This window comes from Elephas maximus, chromosome 15 (genome assembly GCF_024166365.1).
Source record: "Elephas maximus indicus isolate mEleMax1 chromosome 15, mEleMax1 primary haplotype, whole genome shotgun sequence".
In the NCBI taxonomy this organism is placed as follows: domain Eukaryota; kingdom Metazoa; phylum Chordata; class Mammalia; order Proboscidea; family Elephantidae; genus Elephas; species Elephas maximus.
Window position 1 is genome coordinate 49,934,725 of NC_064833.1, and position 22,671 is coordinate 49,957,395.

The 22,671-nt window shown below is 38.1% G+C and overlaps 1 protein-coding gene across 4 annotated transcripts in view; it reads left to right on the forward strand.

Annotated features, from left to right (window-relative positions):
• RUNX1T1 (RUNX1 partner transcriptional co-repressor 1) overlaps nt 1–22,671 on the forward strand; it is a 156,905-nt gene that overhangs the window by 35,614 nt on the left and 98,620 nt on the right. Inside the window, exon 1 of one of the 4 annotated variants that reach the window (XM_049853591.1) lies at nt 7,134–8,542. The exons of the other annotated variants lie outside the window; for them this stretch is intronic. Within the exon in view, the coding sequence (XP_049709548.1) occupies nt 8,536–8,542 (7 nt within the window). The 5' untranslated portion in view covers nt 7,134–8,535. Of the gene's footprint in view, nt 1–7,133; nt 8,543–22,671 lie in introns of those variants that run through there. 4 annotated transcript variants of the gene reach the window in all.

A 22,671-nucleotide genomic window follows, 5' to 3' on the forward strand; every position in this document is an offset into this window, starting at 1 on the left:
CTCCCTTGAGTATAACAAGATGTTATCTTACCAAGAAGAGATCCAGCAGGTTCTTTATCCACAGTGTAGGCTGATGAAATGTACTCGCTGTGGGTGGGGGCGCGAAGGTGAGGGTGGTGAGGTTTCCCGCAAAGGCAGAGGAATTGTGACTACATGTGCAGTGATTTAGTTTTTCCAACTACATCATTAGGATTCTGTCATGCAGACTTACGGGCTCTTACCCTTCAGATGCACGTATGTGACTCCCATTAATGCTAATAGGAGCTATGGGCATGGAAAGAGAGCAGTATATACCTTTGTATGTGCATACACACAAGCTTCAAAGACTCCATTCTGCTCTTTGAAAAGAATAAAGACAGGACTTTGCAGGGAAGAGTTTTGTAGGAATTATTCTAAAAACTTCCTTTTCGTATTATATTTATGGGAGTCATGTCAATATTTTATGTATTTGTATACCAGTCCAGTGAAAAGTATATAATCATTTAAACAACTGGACTAGCCTGGTGTGCCTTGTGATGGAGCTGGCATCCCCATGATCTGTTTTGCAGAAGCGTAAGTAGCTCTGCCATAGGTGTCACGCACGTCCTCAGGCATGTGCATGTTGATTATGTATCAGCTTGCTGCATTTCTTTCAGGATGTTTCTCTTTTCGACATCATTATAATATGAAAAAAAAAGCAAACATAGAAATATATTTTAAGCCACAGTCAGCATGCCTAACTAGTATTCGCCTCCACTGACAAACTCTCAGTACCCCCTTGCAAGCTCCAACTTTTTGGTAGTTCTGTCCAACTTGAGCTTTCTTAAATGCAAGAAACATTAGCGCCATTTGTAGCATTAAGCTTTGGCAGCAGAGAGTGCCTAATGTGAGAAAAACCTGGAGGACTTTGGAAAGTGAACGGGGAGAGTTGTGGCTTGGAGGTGGCGTCCGGAATTAAAGAACAAAATGTGAACAAGAAAATGGGGTTGGCGCCTTGCGCTCAAGAGTGTGTTCAGTAAGTGTGGAGTGAATTGGCAAAAAAAAGATCTATGGGGGAAGAGAATGGGAGGAAGTGTACTCTAGAAAAGAGAACAATAAAATCATATTCTATTAGAAATTGTGGACTTGTCTCAGTTTACCAACAGGAATGAAAAAGGGACATTTTGATAAAATAGGTAAAATAGTCAAAAAAATTTGAACATGATTTGGGTAGGTACAATTAAGAGTAATTTTAATAAGATGCCATCGTCAGAACTGAAATTTCCATACAGAGTAAGGAAAGTGAGCTGAGATGATAGGTTTTAATATATTTTAGTATATACAGCATTAAATTCTTCTCTGTCTGGTCTTATGGTTGTGGGGTGGGGGAGAAGATATGTTTGATGAAACCATGTAGGTAGGGTCAGAGCAAAACATTAGTTTCAAAGTTTACACTGATATGAAAACAAATATGCTGTGCTGGGTATTTGAACAAATACAGCAATTTTGGAATGAAAATTTGCGATGGAATCCATCACAGCTAAAAGTAATTTTTGAATATGTTTGAATTCTGTTTATAAATATGGTAAATTAATGTGTGTGCATAGATTTTGATAATATGCAATGTGGAGAGATAGACATGGGGAGTTTGTTAGAGATAAAAGTCCTTGGGAAAAAAAGAATATGATAAAAAAAATTCTGGGATTTTTCTTTTTTTTTTTTTTTTGCTGTGTATTTGCTCCACCTGGTGGATTTGGTTGAAAGTGTTTTGATCCACGTTAATGAAAAGAATACCCTTTAGACAATTTTCCCATACCATGGGAAGGCGAATCTTTGTTTTATTTTTGTTGCTGTGTAAAATAGTTTAATTCCTGTCTAGGTCAGGACATTTACATGTCTTTTGTTCAGTTCTTTCAGTATGTTTATATTTATTGTTTTTCTGGTTCAAAATGTAATGTATGCTCATTTTAGAAGCTTTGAAAAATACAGAAAAAAAAATTTATAATTTTACCTCCCAGAACCACTGCAATATTTTTAAGAATAGAGATTGTCAGAAGAGAACCAATTTGTATTTGAATGTATTTAAAGGTAGAATGCTAGGTATTATGCCAAAGTATGGTGATGATTTTTTAAAAAAAATATTTGTTTTTTGGACAAATGCTGTGTTTAGAATTCCTAGGCTCCCAAAACAAAAAACAAAAACAAAACCCAAAAACAGTGTTTAGCATGAACTGCTTTTATTAAGTTACATGTCTACAGAAGACAAAGCTAGTAGGTTAAAGGTACCTCATGTATTCATAGGGCTGTACTTGGTGGTAAGATCTCCTGTTCGATGGGCTTACACAGATTGCTTTCTCTGGAAATTTTAAGGAGTCAGTCGTGCTTTGATCATCTTACTGTTTTCCTTAGGTTATTCTTTTTTCCTCCTTTAGACTCTAACAGCTCTGTAACAGAAGGTGAAGTTTTGAAAACAGTGTCTCCATATGCAAGGGATTTGGAGACCTTTTTATTGTCTTTAAAATTGTCATTCATAGTCCTCATTAGCATTTATTGTTGCAAGCATACAAGCAGAAAATGTGAAATTGGTATGTCATGAATAGCCCCACAGAGCTCTAGAGCCCTCAGATTTTGCCTGCAGTGTGGTGTGGGCTGGGCTTTGAGGGAAAGCTGTCCAGATGGCTGCCTGCACGGAGGAGAGCTTCAGGTTTTTGTCTTTGGTGCTGAGAGGAGGGAAAGTTCATTGGTGCAGACGCCATCACCCTTGCGTTTTAACAAGACTAAACTCGCCATCAGTCAGGATGGGGAGGTGGCGACATCCAAACAAAGGTTTTCCATATAGTGTTACAGTCCTTGTCAAATGAATAAGGGATGGGTTGTTAGGGTGTCTTCTATAATCTCTGAGTAATTTTTGTTGTTATGAAAATAGGAAGAAGCTATAAATGGTAGCTTGTTTGCAGATTTACATGCAAGCATGTACTTTTTAACATTGATTGTTTTTATGGAAAAATGCTTTTATTTGAAAAGGCAGAAGTTAACTTACATAGTATTTAGGCTTATGGATTAATAAGTGTTTTACTTTAAACATTTTTACATAATTTAACACCTTGCTCTGCCTATTAAGTAATCTACATTTAGCTATATTCATAAGCTTAAAGCTTGAATTGAAACGATTTAACATTCAAGCAATGCAAGTGTTAAATTTGTTACAGCATTTCAGAGTTTTACTGAATATTTGGTATTAAAAATTAAAAAAAATTGTTGGTGAAAAAGAACTACCTATATCGGGGTATTTTAAAGGGATTTATTACTGTCAGAAATAATTGATAATAATTATTATTAATATAGGTTTTGTTTTTTCCAGAAAGTGACGTTTTATCTTAAATATGTTTCATTTTACACACACACATGCCCTATGTACATAAATGTGCAAATACATGTCTTTTTATTCATATGTAGTAAATAAAGTTAAAAATCAAATACATTGCTTGAAAAATTGTTGGAATGATACAGCATTGTATTCTGTAGACATAGAAGACGACAAAAGAAATCATAGAGACTGGCCTGTCAGTTTAGGAAATCATTATTTAAAAATTATTTTAAGATTGGAGTCTTCAAATTATAGGCTTAGAGCACACTATTAACTCACTTTAACTGATGGAGAGACAAAAAATCAAAGCGACCTGAGTCCTTGAGTTTCACAGAAGTCGTAGGTGAAAGGAAGAGGTCATGACTTCTACCTCTCAGCCTGCCATTTGCCCTGGTAGATTAGGATTTCTCGACAGACCATACAACATGTTCTCCATGGGACATACTGTTGTATGGTGCTTTGTCCCTCAAGTTGCGAATGATCCGAGCAGTGAAGCTTTTCTGCTTCTGCCATGTCTGGTATAATCACCTATTAAGACAAGCTTCCTCTGTCCTGCATGTTTTCTTTTACTTGATTCCATCTTATTGCTAGCACTTGGGCCCTCTTGGACAGCCCTTAATAACCCTTTGACCCCATGATGTTTATATACTCTTCAGTTTCTTAAGATGGCAATCATGTCTGCTGTTCTTTTGTCATTTAAGCAAAGTTCTTGTGAGCTGTTCTGTGGGCTGGCTGAAAGTTGAGGAGATGCTTGCCAGTCATTCCCCGCAAAGGAAATATTTGAAGGAAATGGTGTGAATGTGTTTAGTTGTTTATAACAGACATTTATATAAAGGAGTTAAGTGTGAGATAACCCCTTTCCTTGATGGAATACTTCAACAAACTTAATTTTTTTTTTTTTTCTTCCCCTGTTCCACTCATTTCTTTGTGATTGGTTTGTATCTTACATGGTAGCCTAACTAAAACTTAAACCATTTGCTTTTCTTGCAGACAAAGTATAATTGGATTTATCTTTGTCAGGAGACAATCCATTACGGAGTTTATTTAATACAGTTTCAGATGCCTTTCAGTGGCAGAAACAAATTAATGTACATTTTTATTAGGTGTTGTATCTATTTAATTGACTGTCAAGGTGATGAGAAGTTAGGAAATCATCCAAAAGAGAAGTCCATCTCCCTTAGCCCAACAGCTCACACATTAGGTAGGTTTGCCCTGTCAGTGGGATGCCTTTAGAAAACACTAATAGCTTCCAGCTGGGTGGAAAATCAAAACCTTTGGGGTCTGACAAAACTAGCAGATTTGAATTTGAAAGCAGAGCTAATGCCTCCATTTTATTTTTTACCACTCGCCCATAAAACATTATTTTCCAATATGTCAGCCTCATTTGGTGGCCAGTGGTCTGAAATTGAAAATGGAACAAGCAAGCGGAGAAATCTGGACATTAGTGAGTCCGCCCTTTCAAGCTGGTGTGCCACTTTGTGGAAGGGTCTCTTCTGAGAGCAGGGGGGTCTTAATGACCATTCATCAATGCTCGTTGGCTGATCATTGAGTGCCTTCTCATTCAGTTTATCAAGTCTTGCACATAAAAAGTCAGAATAAGCCTTATTCAGCTTTATTAAAGCCAACTAGGAGTAAAATGCTCCATTTGAACCCATTTTGCCCTTGTTTTTTCACTTTGTTAATGCAGCCCTGCTTAAATGAGTGCCTTTACTGGGTCGGTTAGAATATCTGAAACTATTAATTCTCTTGTATTGAATAGCTGGTGGCAGGCCAGAGCAGATGGGGTAGGAAAGTATTTGGTTGGGTGTATTGCTTTCAATTAGGATCAATGAGGTTTCAGCTCCTTTGAATTAACTCACTTAATACCCCCTGCGTGAAGTCACAGTGTAACACAACAGCCTGCTAGAAACCTAGAGGAAAGTTGAGAAGACCTGTGGAAAAGCTTTTAACTCAGATTCCCCCTTCACCAGTGTAGGGAGCTTTCATTAACCACAGACGATTTCGGTAGATAGCTAGTCAGTCCCTCCTATTGGTTAAGTCAGGTTGGAACAAAGGGAAATCTGTACTTTAGAGCTGTTATGTTTTGGAAATAAGTGAAAAAATACCCTGGAGTAATAAAACACCATAATGGCTTTCTAATGAATGATCTAAATTTATTGTCATAAATCTCTTTGTTTATTTTTGTTCTTAGGAGCCCAGCATTTTGTTGTTGACTATATTTACCAATATGAAAAGTGGTTATTTAACAATTTTCCTTTTAAAATTGCCTTAAAAATGCTCTGTGTTCTGAACTAGAAGATATACATTAACCAGAAGGCCTCTCCTAAGAAAGTATTTAATTGATCAGTAAAGCAATCTTTGCTATTGTTTTCAGTGTTTTAATTTTGTAAAATATGTTTCCTAATGGTGATGCATGCAGGACAGTGTTTTATGCTGGAGAAAACTTTTGCAATACAATTTTCTTCTCTGATTTTTCACTCACCTACATAAATACATTCATCATATTATTGATTTTCCATCTTTATCATACAATTTGGATGTTCCAACTCTTGGCTCCTTACACTCTTTCTTTTTTGTTAAAGGGGAAGGTTATTTCTGTCTAAGTGACTATATAGAACTACGTATCCTGGGTTCCCTGTTGAGGAAGAACTGCCAAATGGGCTTGCTGCTTTCCTTGCCTCAGTGGATTAAATAATAAGAGGAGGGAACCGGCTGCTTGAGAACGCACTGATCTAGTCTCAGATGCACGCACAGTGAGGCAGTATCTGCAATCAGACTTCTAGGTGAGAATCTCCAGGGATCCAGGTTTTGTTGACGTGGATCAATTTAAAGTGGCAATTACTGTAGTCAGATAACAGCTTAAAAAGCCTTTTTACACATGGAAAAGATACATAATCACACAGCATATGGAAGTTCAATTTTCTGAGTTGTGGTTTAGGGACTTGCAATGTACTGATATTAAGACCCAGTTTTAAAACCAGATATCATCCAGTTTTCTTAAAGTGTACTGCATTTTTGTCATATGATTTTCTATTTTAGAAGTGATGCACTGTGCGTATTGATGAAGGGTTGGGTTTCCCACTGTGAAAATGTTTTCTTTCTAACAGAGGTATAGTATTAAAAAAAAAAATCAGTAGCATGTAACATTGAGTGGCTTTTTAAAAAAATGCCTCTTTTAAAAATCAAAATTTACAGATTTAGGATGCTAGATTCCATAAAGGCTCTTATAGCAGGACTTAATTGATTATCACACTCATTCCTGCTATAAAGCTTTCTGTCATAAGAATGTTTGAGCTTGGTGCTTAACTGTACTGAAATCCATTACACAGAATCTCATTACAAGTGACATCTAACTAAGATGAACAAAAGGATTGGCCTCATAAATAGGGTGCAGTATACTATTAGTGACAGAACAGAGTAATCATTATGAATTGTAGTCTTTTTACAAGTTGTCTTTGACAATGATGGATTTTTGAGGGGTTCACCAGATGAAGCAGTACTTCTTGGGTGCCATATTTAGGGGCTGTAGAAGTTCTTATTGATTGGCACTTTATCAAAGATGATTTATTTTTAGGTATGTGTATGTGGGTTTGCCTTGAAACAGGTCGTGTGTACACTTGAGATATAGGGAGAACAAGTAGGTAGAAATCAGAGTCATGCCTCTGTTTTCTGATGGATTTTTGTCATTTCTCTGAGGTAGCTAGTAAGGGGGAAAAAAATTATTCTGACAAGGACCAAAAGCATATGGGAAGTATAGAGTAGGCAAAGGGCATGCAGGAAACTGGGACGGGATAGCAGGAGTTAAAGGGGGTGCTCCTGTCTGTCATATTCAAGGAGCTGGCAGGCTGGTCAGAGGTGCTTGGGTTATTCCTGTGTTTATAATGGATTGAACAAACACTGGAGAGGTAAAGCCAGAGGGATCTATCTCATCACATGACCTGTTGTTAAAACAAACAAACAACAAACCTAGGAAAGATTTCCAAGTGTTAAACTGAGGAAGAGTTTTAGAAGACAGCAGTATTTCCCTTCTGCCTGGCATTTTTGTGTTTAGAAAAGCCACGCAAGGCAGGCAGACAGGCGTATGTTTCTCCTATGAGGCAAGGATGTTTTACAAAGGACTAAAGAGGGACTGCTGAGAGGAAAATAGCCAGCTTTAGATAAAGCACTATGACAAAGGCTCATAGTTTTATATATCATGGTGTCCATTAAAGCTTAATAGGGACGAGTCCATTGAACCTGCCTGGGTATGTGTTATTCATGGGGAGGATAAACATTTTTAAGGGTATGCAAAAAATCAGAAATCAGGAGGACATGATTGTTCAGCTTTTGAAAAGCTTTACAGTGAAGATTTTGTTTTCATCCCCCATGGATCTCTGTGCAAGGTAGGGGAGAGTAAGCTGCAAACATTTGGAGCAGATCAACGCAGCCATCCCAGGGGGCCAAAAGCACTCTAGTAAAACTAAAAGTCGTCTTGCTTCTAAAAAGTGCTCTATTTTACACATACAACTGAGAAGCTGACAAAGGGGATGATTCTGAGACTTTGTTCAGGATGATAAACTGGCACAGTATACACGATCTTAGCAAAATGTTTTTATCCTTTTTGGGATTTCCAGTTGAATAAACAAGCTTTCAAGTTTATGCCTATGTTTGTTTTTTAATATAGTTTCCAATGATGGCTGTTAACATGAGAAGATGAAGGGAATCTTTTCGTTTTTGAGTCGTAATAGGTGGCTGGGTTGACTTTTCATATCTTTTGGCAAAATAAGGGTTAACTTTTAACGGAATTGGGGGTGGCGGTGAATGAATTATTCAGCATTTAGCTTATCATTCTGCATTGGACTTTCTGTGCTTTGGTGCTCTGGAACTTGCCGAGAGAGGTAGAGTCAGTACAGGGAGGTGAGGGGCTGTGATACTTTGCACACACTACCCTGTCATTGTTCTGCCTGAAGAGACAGGGCTGGGTTCAAGGCCACATGTGCTCCTGTCATCATCCACATTTCTGCTCCAAGTGCAATCCGGAGTGTCAGCTCTCCATCTGTCTCCGCCTGGCAGGCGCACGCCCAGCACCCTGCCTCTGGCTATGCTGCCCCAGCCCCTTCTGATGGCCCTCCTCTTTCTGCCTCTGCTCATTCCAGAACAGGAGGCATGAGCCCGGAGCACGCTGGCTTTTAGGAAAGAGCCACTTTGAGTGTGGTACGCTTGATTCAAGGATGCCTGGTGAGTTAACGCTGGTCCGTGTTCTCTGTGATTCCTAAAGGGAGACAGCTTACTTTTTATTATGCATGGAAAACACCTTCAGCCCCACAGAGCCCTGTGTTGTATGTAGGCAGGAAGAGGTGGTGGGTGACAAAGGTGAGATAGGAAGATAGGATAAAGAAATCAAGATTGGTGCAGGGGTACAGGGTGTGGGTCCCTTGCTTTTAGAATTAGGGGGATGTGTTTTAAAGGCTGAGAGAGAAGCATAGCCATGTATGTCTGCCAGAGCAGTTCACTTTGAGAAGGTTTTGTTCCAGTAAGAAGTATTGTTTCTGCTCTGGATTTCATGACTGTCATCTCTACCTTGTGTTCTGGAAATTTCATCTCTGGAGAGAGTTTTCAGATGATGGCAGAATCCTGGAATAAGGTCTCTTTAAAAAGCAGTTTATGTCAGAGAAAGTGAAGGAAGCTTTTGAGCTGCAAATATAATTCAGCCTTGCTCTAAATCACAGTCCTTAGGTGTCAGCGGGCAAATAATTAAAATCAGTTAATTGAAAAAAAAAATCTGAATTAGTGAAGCTGTTGTGGCCCTGGAAATTTAGAATATGTCAGTTTCCTCTGAAAAATATTATCTTTGGAGCCTAGAGTGTTTCTGAAATAGTTGCCAGTGAAAAGTTCCGCTTCTAGAGAAGCCTGAGAGACTGAGCTCTCTGGGAGAAGCCTGATGGAAGAAAGGGTTGTGTTTGATCTCCTCAAGAACTGTCGCAATTGCCCTGAGCCTAATTTGAGCAGCCAATCTCCAGATAAAAAAGACAGGGCAGATAGAGATCCTCCAGCTGGCTGATTCGTGCTGATGATTTGGGTAGGACAGGCAGAAGAGGCTGTGCTTGGTCACAGAGTTTGTACACCTCACAGATGGTGTTTTGAAACATTATCTGCCAGTTTTCTGCAACCACAGTTGTGTGTAGGTATTGCCAGTTGTTGGAGGAATGTTTTTCTCTTCGGGATGCTTCTCGTAGTCCTCATCATTATTGATATATGTGTGCAGAAAGGATGCGTTTCTGGCAGAATTAGACTTTTTCATGACTTCAGGAGACTAGGCATGTGTGTAGCTGAAATATGGGGAAAATCAATTTACAAAAAGACAATGACAGGGGCCTTCCAAAGGTCATTTAACTCTTTAAGCTCTCGTCATGATTTATGTGCACCATGTAACTAGAGATATCGTGTGCATTAGGCATACGATACAGAATCAGTGTGAAAAAGGGCTTGTGTTTTTTACTTCACTAGGATATTGGAGCAGATTCTTCTGATTTTTATGCCATGATTTGGATCTTCTTTGTTTTATGTTGTTGATAAATAGTTGTTCAATGAGCTGATGCATCAGTATCTTGAGTCTTTATTTTGATAAAACAAAATCCCACAATAAACCAAAGCCATTTGTGAATGATAATAGCAGAAGGAGGTTAGTTAGCACCTTTCTAACCTTTCACTAAATCCCAGATTTCAAAGTAATCTTCTAAGCATCCTTATTTAAAATGCATTGAACTATATCCACGGTTTTAGAATCATTGATAAATTTGTCTTTAGTGTTAAGTCGTTAATACATCTGACTGGTTCTGAAGTCTGAAGTGTGTGGGAGTGTTTCTCTCCCCTCCCCATAAACTGTGTTAGAAAACCTTGTACTTGGATACAGAAAATGTATTAACAGCTGTGACTGTGAGCATGTGCCAGAATGGCGATACTTGAGCAGATCTGACACTTGGCTATTTTTGACACCCATCTGCACTTTCTAAACGCTAATACTGGATGGACTACTTCTTTATATGTTTTATTTAATTTTTTTTAAGCATACTTTAGACCAGACATATGTATTTATTATTAATGGGCAATATCAGCCTTCTGGGGCAGATTTTATATTTTAAAATAAGACATTATATGCAGAAGATTAAAAGAATGTGTTTTGAGGAATCTGATATTGTCACTATTTTTATTTGGCTCCGTATTTATATATGAACATTATTATTATTATTATTATTATTGTAATTGAAGTGTCAGAGCTGGTTCCTGGTTGTCGCAAGTTCAGTGTAACAATTTTCAGATGTAAGTTCTTACAAAAAAAGGGGATCCCTGGGAATAGATATACTTATTTAAAGACATTCTATCCTTTGGTGGGGGTAATGTGGGTAGATTAAAAAAAGCCTCCGTTTAGGAGTTTCTAGAACTATTTTTTTTTAAAAAAGTGTGTTTTAGCTATTGATAGCATATTGCCCCAAAATGAACTATCAGAAGTGGAAGGAGGCCAGGCATGCTTTAAAGAAATAGATGAAGCTACTTTTAAATGACTTAATATAAGGAAAGAGTTCACTGCTGGTCACTTTTGTAACAACTAGATCCTTGTGTTGAAGAGAAGGAAAATGTTTTCTTCTGAGAAGGCTTGGGAGAGCTTGAACATTATGTTGTTTTCAAAAGGACTTGACTGCAAACTCTCTGAAACATTTATGTTTTTATCAGTCTTTGTATAATACTATCAAAGAACATATGTTGACCTACAAAATGCTTTCAGGACTGTTTCCTTAAAAGGACAATAAGTGAGCAGAGTCCCTGAAGCCCAGAAATAGTGCTGTTCTTTCAGAAGATGGCTAGTATTAGGTCAGACCACCCTTTCTCAATGGTCCTGCTCTCCAGATGTGCCTGGAACTTTTTTAAGTTCAAGTTTCCAAAAAAAAAAAAAAAAAGGGTTTGTTTTCAAAATCTGGTTTTACTTAAGACATCTCTATCCTGGAGTGCATTTCATAAATTGCCCACATATTTTTCTTAGCAGAGAACTTAACTGGCTGTAATTTTTAACACATGGCCACATCATGTGATATTTTCAAAACACTTACACATAGTTTTAAGAAGGTCCCTGCAGAAATGATCCATCCTCTCACAGCCGGCCCGGTTTTTTAACAGCATATCTGCATTTTCCATTTAGTAGAGCTATATATTATTAGCTTACATTTTTGGGTAGTAAAACATTGCATTGCAGATTGTAAAACATGGACTTTATTATCTGCTGAAAATTGATTTGGCATTTATAGCCACTGTGTACTAGACTGTTTTTCTGTTTTTAACATTAATGCTTGCAAGCGATGATTTGTGTGTAAAAAACAGAAATAGAATTGCCACGGACAGACAACTGTTAGTGTCCCCTGTAACTGAACATTTGGATAATGCACCTGGTTATTTTTTTTAAATAGATGTATCTAAATGCCATTATACAAGAACCAAAAAAAAAAAAGCGTAACAGTCCATTCTCTGACAATTTTACCTTGCAAGTTGGTTTGCCATGGTGTAAGGCTAACTTTTTTTGTAAAACAAGTCTCCTGCCAACTATTAAAAGACAATTTTTTTTTTATATAAGCTGTAAATATCCAATTATATATGTAGATGATGCAGCCCTTACTACCTCATAGCAGAAATGTAGAAGTTCAAACTTCTCTTCAAACCCTGGAATCTTCTCCCTCTTTCTTTGGAAACTCTTTTTTGCTTAATATTTCTGAGTTCTTGGCCTTTTAGCTCTATATATATTTCAAGTAATACTTGGAAACTTTCACAAGGCATCTTCATGTGCAGTTTATCTACTGGGAAGGGTGTATCTCTATAATGTCTGAAGATTACATAAGATGACTAATTGTTTATTTTTTGTTCTTACAGTAAACATTCACTTAGTGGCCATTATATAGCCCAGGAATGTTTATTAACCATCTCATCACTATGCTAATAATTGATGTAGGCAAAGAAGATGTTCTAATTATAATATTCTGAACAGCCTTCTGAATCATCAGAGGAGCCAAATGTGTTTTAGAACTGGAAGGTTTATCCCGTAAGCACCTTCAGTTTACAGACGTTGAAACCGAGGCTCCTGGAGGTTAAGAGACTTGCTCAAATGATTTATTAAAGTAAGGAGATCCTCCCAGTCCAGCCTCCTTACCATGCTGCTTCTAAATCTCAAATACATATTAAATCATGTTCACACATTAGTATCAGTCTTACTTTATTGTCTTTTATCTTCAATCCTGGATTACTCTCACCATAGGCTTTGTCCCCTCCTACTCTAGGATTGCAGAGTTAAGTGGGAGAGAATTCTGTAACAGTGATCACTGAGCCAGTGGCAAAAGTGTGCCATCAAATTTATCTTATAGTTGTTTGGAAAATGAGGAACCTGAATGTGGTTAATCACTACAATATGAAGTAGAACAAATAATGTAAAAAAAAAAGGCTATGCCAATTGAAAAGTTACAGTAATAGGAAATTCAGGCAGTAGATACTTGTAGGTTGCTTAAAATGTGCCAGAGGCCAGATAACTATGACAGCCTCCATGTCCCTCCATGTCCTGAAGGAGTTTAGAGTTCCAGTGCTCGAGGCAGAGGAAAACCAAAAAACCAAGAGGGGTAAACAGTAATTATGATATAGGGTGATAAGAGCAGGGATAATGGAGGAGACGGGCTAAGGGCACCCAGAGGTGAGGTACCTAGCTGGATGAGGACTCAAGGACATAAGGGGAGGGGTGGGGAAAGGCTAATCTCCTGCTAGTTAGCTTTGCCCATCTTCTCCTAGTTTCTCCAAATTAGATCCCAGTTACTGTATGTTAACATTTTTTAGTTTGTTGCTCTTATACTAAGACTAGAACCTTCATACTTGTTTTATTAAATTTTAATTTCTGTGTGTGGGAGGGTGTAGTATTTCTTAAAAGCAATTTCTTTGTGTACAGTTGCTGTTCTTCGGTAGCTCACCGTATCTAGTGGAGTAAGTCATTAACTTAAATGACTCATAACTTGAGAACAATAGGATTTCACACCTGACCAAGAAGCAGGTTTATCTCCCTGGCTTTCTCAAACAGCTGTTTGCATTAATTAATATTAATGTAAATGTACTTTCTGAGAGTGTCTCGCTTAATTATGTTTTTCAACCCATAGAGTTCCAATCAAAGGAATCAGGAAATCCTCTTAATCTCCAAGGGAATATATAACTGCCGTCTCTGAGCAGGATAAATCCAGATAGTATACTAAGAGCAGCCATTTATTCTACGCCTACATGTGCCAGGCCCCTGGCTAGGCACCATTTACACATTCCGTCTCTTTCTCCCTACAACTCTGCAAATGAAAATCAGATAAATTAAGCAACTTGCCCCAGGTCACACACATATAGTAAAATGGAAGAGATGGGATTTTCAGGTCCATGTTTGAATTTGTTTCCCCGCTGCCCTTTTTCTTTTTGAGAGGCTTGAGTATGCTGTGGCTTCATGAGAGGAACATTTTGAAATGGAAGCTAGATGGCAATACTCAAAGAACAGTGTTTGAATTTGAGGTATAGCAGCATAGAAGGCAGAGGTGTCCTCTTTGTTGAAAAATAAAGATGGAAAAGCATTAGCCTTAATCATCAAGAATGATCTTGGATAAAACAAAGTTATGTATTCCTACTGAAAAAACAAACCCATTACCGTGGAGTTGATTCCAATGCGTAGTGACCCTATAGGACAGGTGGAACTGCCTCATGGAGTTTCCAAGGAGCTGCTGTAGATTCAAGCTGTCAGCCTTTTGGTTAGCAGCCGAGCTCTTAACCACTGCACCACCAGGGCTCCGCTTCATGTATTCCTACTCCTCTTAAAAGATACAAAGGAAGTAATAGGCACTAAGGAGCTAATGTTATTATTTTGCAAAGCCCAATAGAAATCTTAAATTTACTCCCTGATAAAGCTGTACAGATGAAGTAAAACATCACCTTTCTTGGTTTCTGTAACGTGGTTATCTTTTGTTCATTAGAGGCACAGGTGCAAGATTTTCTGTGTTTTCAATTAGTAGAGAATTGGAGAGCAAATAAATGATATATCAAACACATTGACTGACAAGTTTCTTGGTAGTGAGACTTCTGGGTGTCCCTGCTTTGCCCCCAGGAACACCTAGCACGCAGGTTAGTTTTCTGAAGATGAGTGTGATGTAGAGAAAAGCAAAGGTTTTTTTCACCCCCCACCCAACTCTGCCTGTGCTTGGGGAAGCAGTTAATTTTTAAAATTGTGGAATGCTTTCTCTAGTGGAACTTCACTGGTATTTTCCACATTTTCTCTTTTAAAGGCTAAGTGATAAGTGCAGTCTGTAAACAGGCTCATTTTATTAGAGAAATTCTTTTAGTTCTGTGTGGTTATTAACATGATACAGAGTACTTGATGCTCAAATAAGAAAACAATTTTGAAAGTACCTATGAGAACATGATACTATGAACAGTTTGGCCTTAAAGAACTATGTAATTAGATAGAAACGCCCTTTAGGAAGGTGTGTTAAAGGGTGTCTTTATCAGGTGTTTATGACTTTAGCAAGAGTCTTAAAGAGTTTGACAAAATAAACAGACCATTCTTAATAATCTGGGGTGATTTTGATGGGGTGCTAAATTATTTGGAATTTTGGGAAAGGCAGTTGCTGCGCTGCTGGGCAAACCATTGTTTTACATTTGGACTTTGCGTGACTTAACTTCAAGGCCTTCCTCAAGACTTGTTTGCTTTCATGATACTCAGGTTATTAGAAGGAAAATAAATAATAAAATTTGAAGGTCCTGAGATTTATGTATTCTTGCATTTGAAATGCTTCTCATGTGTCTTGACAAGGATACGACTGGAACAAAGAAAGACCATAATTCTGGCACTTGCCACAGGAGAGGTGAACACTGTTCCCTCTTTATTGTGGTTGTACCTGAACCCATATTCTCAGCACTTACAGAAACATTCCATTTGAAAGGCCTGTTGACATTTTTATTTGCTTCTGTATTTCTGCTCTTGCATTAGTTATATACGTACAACCTAGAGATAGAAAAATATTAAAGGCATCAAAATGAAGATTTTTGTTTTTAGAGAGAAAAGACTTATTAAACTTTGTAATCCGTGTTTCATTTATTCCAAATGTCCCAGAATATTCTGAGTCTTTGGTTTATAAAATAAAGCTAGTGATAGAAATCAGAGGCAAAACCCAACTTCTTAACTACCCAGGAATTTATCTACATATTGGTGTCTGCTTGCTAAGCATAGTGGCCAGAATAATCAGTAAACATAGATGGAATCAGCCTTTTAAAACTTTTTCTAATTTGTACAATTCAGGAGTCTTTTTGTTACCCAGAACTGTTGTTGCTATTAACTATTTGCTACAAAGAGAAATGTTTTTTTTTTTCATTTTTATCTACATTTTGATCAAATGTTCTGGGGATAAAGCATTTGGTACCATATCAGTATAAAGTTAGTAAGCCTTTTACCAAAACCTCTTGGAGAGGTGAACCATTCTGTAGTGTTTTCCAGTTCAACTTTAAGGCACAAAGTTGCTTTTGTTTACTTGTTTAAATTTTTCATTTTCATTAATCACTTTGGATGACCATGATTTTCCTATTTGGCTATATTCTTGAGTATAGCCAAGGATGTTTTATCTTTTGCTTATATTATAAACAATTAATATATTATGATTTGCTTATATTATAAACAATATGTTACGTTTTATGAGGCCATCTAATTAAAAAGAACAGAGCCTTGAAAAGGTCAATTCCTGCCTATGAATTGATGTTATTCCACTTAGTGGTGTGACTGTCACCATGAACAAGTCACTTTACTGTCTGAGCTTCACTTTCTTTGTCTTAGAGATAATTATTCTGCCCTGCTTAGCTCACAAACCCTGTTGGCCTAGTGGTTAAGTGCTACGGCTGCTAACCAAGGGGTCGACAGTTTGAATCCACCAGGCGTTCCTTGGAAACTCTGTGGGGCAGTTCTACTCTGTCCTATAGGGTCCCTGTGAGTCGGAATCCACTCGATGGCACTGGGTTTGGTTTTTTCGGTTTTCGCTCACAAACCAAAAACTAAACACGTTGCTGTTGAGTCTGTTCTGACTCATAGGGGCCCTATCGGGCAGAGTAGAACTTTTCCATAGGGTTTCCAAGGATTGGCTGGTAGATTCGAACTGCCAACCTTTTTGGTTAGCAGCCAAACTCTTTAACCACTGTGTGACCATATAGGACAGAGTAAAACTGCCCCATAGGGTTCTTAAGGCTGTAATTTTTATGGAAGCAGACTGCCGCGTCTTTCTGCTCTGGAGTGGCTGGTGGGTTTGTACTATCAACCTTTCAGTTAGCAGTGGAGTGCTTAACCACTGTACCACCAGGGACACTTTACCTCACAAGACTGGTAATAGTGATTTTGAAGGTGTGTGTGTGTGTGTGTCTCCAGGAAACCATGGTGGTGTAGTGGTTAAGTGCTACGGCTGCTAACCAAAAGATCAGCAGTTCGAATCTGCCAGGTGCTCCTTGGAAACTCTATGGGGCAGTTCTACTCTGTCCTATAGGTTCTCTGTGAGTCGGAATTGCACTGGGTTTGGTTGGTTTGGTGTGTCTCTATAATATAAGCAGCATAGTGATGCTCTCTGAACTTAAACGGGCAGTGTTTGACGCCACACAAAATGAATCTAGACAGGTGAGCTTTGTGAATTGTGCCTACGTGTCATGAGATTTTCCGAGTTTTGTCTATGTTTGGTACAGTTTTCTATCAGCTGTCCCTGTCGGCCATTCTCTGTTAACATGCCCACACTTTTACCCATTCCAGTGACTTGCCAGGTTGGAAACCAGATAACCAAACTGAGAATGGTGAGTGAAATAATAACGCTTATGCCTAAGGGAGAGCCTGGGGAGCCCATCTTGGTTTTAATAAATGGCAGTTTTAATGCGTGGCGTCAATTTAGCTTACTCAGAGGCTCCCTCCCTCCTATTGTGATTTTCTGGTCTCTTGGTAGGTGTTGTAACTTAGCTGAATTCTGTATATAACCTTTTAGTTCAGCTCCATTTTATCCCAAGTTACAGACTATTTTCTGTGCTGTTTAAAATAGATTTTTTAAGCTGTCATTAATTCTTCTTGATAAAGCTGCCATTTACATTAAGATCTTTGATTTCCTAGTTCTAATAATTCCATTCCAGACTACCTGTGAGCCTGGCATATAGTTTGAGGCAATCAGCAAATATTTGCTTAATGAATGAGTAGATGAGAGGTGGACTGGGATTCACAGAGATTGCCCCCCCATATAGTAATAACACATAAAACATAATAATTAAGAGGGAAAAATAAATGGATTTTATAAAATGTTTGGTAAATAGTGTCTAAGAATCAATCATTTTCTTTGGGAGTTAAGGAAAAAGAATAAATTTATTTTTTGGTCATACGGCTCCATTTGTGATTAGGCAGTGTCTATTAGTTAAAATTGCATATTAAAATTGCATATATGTATAAATCTGATCATTTATCATGATTATGTTTTCTAAATGTGTAATGCAACATGAAACACTTAAAACACTCTCCAGCATAATTCTTGCAATTAGAAACAAAGTACAGGGCTGTTGGCAGTTGTATGTAATATTTTGGGTAAGATAGCTTTCCCTCTATCTCAGCACTCTCATGTAGTTTGACCTTTTTTCCTTGTTGCCCAGTGGAGGATGGGCATAAGAGTTCTCCCACCTCCAGACATATTGAGCAAGATTTTATCAGAAGACAGATATTAACAAAATGTTTGTATCTTTTCAGTTACATAGTAGATTCAGCCAACAGTTTCTTGCTACCAACAATCCTAGATGAGTAGCAATTGGGTGTGTTGATACAATGTATCAAAGACTCCAGAGAGATTGCTGGGATAATTCACTCAGTGTATAATATACATTTTCTTAAAAAACATGACTTATTTTAATGTTGCCTTTTTTTAAAGTATTTTTCTGATTTTCTGTAAATGTATTGCCCTCGTTTTTTGTTTCAATATTCATGTTGGATCCTTTGGAAGAAATAGAGTATAACTTTTGAGTTTCAAAGAATATGATTATATATTACACCTTGAGAGAATAATATTAACTAATTTGGCAGATATTTTGTAAGTATTTCTCTTAATTCTTGCCTTTTAAAAATTCTCCCAAGGCCAATTTAGCTTATTGACTGACAGGCTCTAGTTTTTACAAGGATGTTGTTGACAGTTTAAAGACTTTTCACATAGTCAGTGGAGCACTTCTGGAACTGTGATACAAAATGGGGTAGATGAGTGGCTCTCAAAGTGGGGTCCCTGGATCAGCAGCCTCAGCATCACCTGGGAACTTGTTTGAAATGCAAATTCTCTACCCCACCTGGACCTACTGAATCAGAAAGCATGGGAGTGGGGCCCAGCAGTCTGTGTTTCAACAAGCCCTGCAGGTGATTCTGAAGCATATTCAGGCTCTTGTAAATTACATTTTTGGTCTCTGTATTCTAGAGAAAATGTCCTTTTTTGGCCATAAATCAGTCAAGATTCTAGATAAAAATAAATCAAGGTAACTTACTAGTTTTAAATATGCAGTTTAAAAATAATACTCAAGAAATAATGTACTTTAAAAATAATGCTCAAGAAATTACAAATAATGTATTAGTTCAGGGCCCTGCTTTCAGCTGCCATGTTCAGGTGCCCACACTGTACAGCTAAATCAATGGGGAGGTCATTAAGAGAGGGTGTGTTCCAACCAGGATTTGGGGTGTTAGTTCGTCCTGATAGTTCCTTTGAAACAACTGCTCCTATTTCCATGCGCTCAGGAGCCATTTGTTATGCCCTTGTCCCATTTTGAGGGCACCTTCCTATTATGCATAATTTTGTGAGTTAGCTGATCTTTTTAGGTAGACTCCAATTTCACAATAATATCAGGTAATCTTGAAAGTTTAGATATATAAGAGTTTTCCTTTTTTTTCTCCCCTGTTTAACGTAAGTAAGGGCTCAGCATAATTAAAAACTGTTTCCTCAGTAGTGCCTTGAGAAGATTTATTTCTTGTGTCTCCTATATCTTCTGTTGTTCTCTTTTGTGCTTGGTAGGCCTTCAGTAAGCGCAGTCTGACACGCTTTGTGGCCTTTGCCTCCTGTGATAAAATAGATGGAAATGATTCCTGGCACCATCTGGTGAAGAGGAGCAGCCCTGGAGGACTGTGCTTTGAGAGAAAGTGACTGAATGCTAAGAAATGTGGAAGTCTAAGGACACAGGCAGAGGATTTTTTTTTTTTTTTAAAGAGCATGAACATTAATACATCTTCTTGAGGTTTGATGGGACATGTACTGCCTACTGCCCCATCTGGTGCTTATGATAGCATGGCATATTAGCATGCTGCAAGTTCATAATGTATTCAGGGCGAGAAAGCATCCCGCGCATACAAATTGAGGCATCCTCTCTGTCAGAACTGCTCTTGAATTTCAATGATGTTTATATCTTCCAAGCCGTGACTGAACTGAGCATTTCCGCTCTGAGGAATAACATGAGTGAGTGTGTGAGCGTGTGTGTGTGTCTGTGTCTGTGTGTCTCTGTGTGTGTGTCTGTTCTCTCCTATTCTTCCTTTCTCTCTTTTTCTTTGATGAGATTGTAAATAGTTTTTAATATTATGTTGGTACATGATGTTTTTTTTTAAATGCTCTTTTTGAACCACGTAATACTTGGTTATTATCTCACATATGGCACTGAAAACATTTTGCATCGTGGAATTATTTGTCTAGTTGTCCCCTTGTAGACTGAAGACTTTTTGAGGGTCGGGCCTGAATGTAATTATCTGCATGTCTCCACGGCACCTAGAGTTCAGTCATGCATTTAATAAAATATTTGTTTCTTGAGCTCCCACTATGTATCTAGATGCTAGGGATTCAGTGGTGAGCCAGACTGGTGATTCCTTCTCACCTCTCAGGGTACTTGGGTTCTAGTTGAGATGAGACAAACAATAAACAAAGAACTAAACACAGAGCAAGATGCTTTTCGATAGGGATGAATACAATGAAGAAACAGGCTACAGCAGGGGGAGGGGGGAGGGGAACTCAGATTGTGTAGGAAGGCACCTTTAAGGAGGTGAGATTTTACTGAGACCTGAATGATCAGAAGATTTGGTGGCAGGGTAGTGGCAAGGGCAAAAGCCCTGAGGTAGGAGCATGGTTGGTATTTTCGAGGGTCAGGGTAGCTGGAGTCAAGTTCAGGGGCCAGCCTATTGCTAGGAATTGAGATTTATTCTGATTGTGCTTGGAAGCTATCAGAAGTTCACCTAGGAAATCACATGATCTAAATTACCTTTTAAAAGAATAACTTGAGCTCCCATATTTCTTGTGCTTACAAAAAAAGCTGCTGTTGAGTTGACTCCAATTCATGGAGACCCCATGTGTGTCAGAGTAGAACAGTGTTCCATAACATTTTGAATGGCTAATTTTTTTTTTCCTCATTCAAAAATTTGTACACATTGTTTTGTGACATTGGTTGTAATCCCAGCAATGTGTCAGCAGGCTCCCCCTTTCTTCCCCAGGTTCCCCGTGCCCATTCGTCCAGTTTTCCTGTCCCTTCCTGTCTTCTTTGCTTTTAGGCAGGTGTTATTGTTTGTTTTATAGGCCTGTCTAATCTTTGGTTGAAAGGGACTTTGGGAGTGGCTTCAATTCTGAGTTAGCACGGTGTCTGGGGGCCATAGTCTAGGGGGTTCCTTTCGTCTCTGTGAGACCAGTAAGCCTGGTCTTTTTTTTGTGAATTTGAATGTTGTTCCACATTTTTCTCCCACTCTGTCCAGCACAGTTTATTGTGATCCCTGTCAGAGCAGTCAGTAGCGGTAGCTGGCACCATCCAGTTCTTTTCGGCTCAGGCTCATGGAGATTGTGGTTCATGTGGTCCATTAGTCCCTTGGAATAAACTTTCCCTTGTGTCTTTGTTTTTTTTTTTTTCATTCTCCTTCTCTTCAAATGGCGTGGGACCAGTAGATATATCTTAGATGGCCATTAACAAGCTTTTCAGACTGCAGGCACTACACACCAAAGTAGGATGTAGAACATGTTCTTTATGAACTGTGTTATTCCAGTTGACCTAGATGTTCCTCAGGCCCAGTAACAAGGTGTTTGGATGTGTCTATGAAGCTTGTGTGACTTTGCCTTGGTCGAGTTGTGCTGACTTCCCCTTTATTATATGTTATCTTTCACTGCACCAAAGTTAACGTTTGTTTACTACCTAGTTAGTGTTATCAAAGATTGCTTTTTTTTTAAATGTGTAAATCTTTTCTTGAGTTTTTATTATAGTGGTCTCATACAATATCTGTTCTTTTGTGATTGACTTATTTCACTCAGCATAAAGGCCTCCAGATTCATCCATGTTGTAAGATGTTTCACAGATTTGTCGTTGTTCTTTACTGTTATGTAGTATTCTGTTGTGTGTATGTACCATAATTTGTTTATCCATTCATCTGTTGATGGGCATTTAGGTTGTTTCCATCTTTTTGCTATTGTGAATAATGCCGCAATGAACATGGGTATACATATGTCTATTCGTGTGATGGCTCTTATTTCTTTAGGATGTATTCCTAGGAGTGGGATTGCTGGATCTTATGGTATTTCTATTTCTAGCTTTTTAAGGAGGTGCCATATCATTTTCCCTAGTGATTATACTATTTTACGTTCCTACCAGCAATGCGTCAGAGTTCCAATCTCTGTGCAACCTCTCCAGCATTTGTTTTTTTGATTAGTGCCAATGTCAGGGTGAGATGGTATTTCATTGTAGTTTTGATTTGCATTTCTCTAATGGCTAATGTTTCAAAGTGTTTCCTCATGTATCTGTTAGCAGCCTGAATGCCTTCTTTGGTGAAGTGTCTTTTCATATTCTTTGCTCATTTTTAAATTGGATTGTTTGTCTTTTTGTTGTTGAGGTGTTGAAATATTTTGTAGAGTTTAGAGATTAGACCCTTGTCAGTATGTGTTGCCAATAATTTCTTCCTGGTCTCTGAGTTGTCTTTTCACTCTTTTGGTAAAGTTTTTCAATGAGCATAAGCATTTAATTTTTAGGAGCTCTAGGTCATCTAGTTTCTCTTTTGTATTTGCACATTGTTAGTTATGGTTTGTATTGTATTTGTGCCATCTATCAGGGTCCCTACTATTGTTCCTATTTTTTCTTCCATGATCTTTATCAATGGCTAATTTTTCTGTAAGTAGATAACCAGGCTTTTCTTCGTAGGTACCTTTGGTGGACTTGAATCTCCAATCTTTCGGTTATCAGCTGAGCGCAAGAACCACTTGCACCACCCAGGGACCTTTTCTTGAACTTGTTATTGTTGTGTGCCATTGAGTCAATTCCGACTCATAGCAACT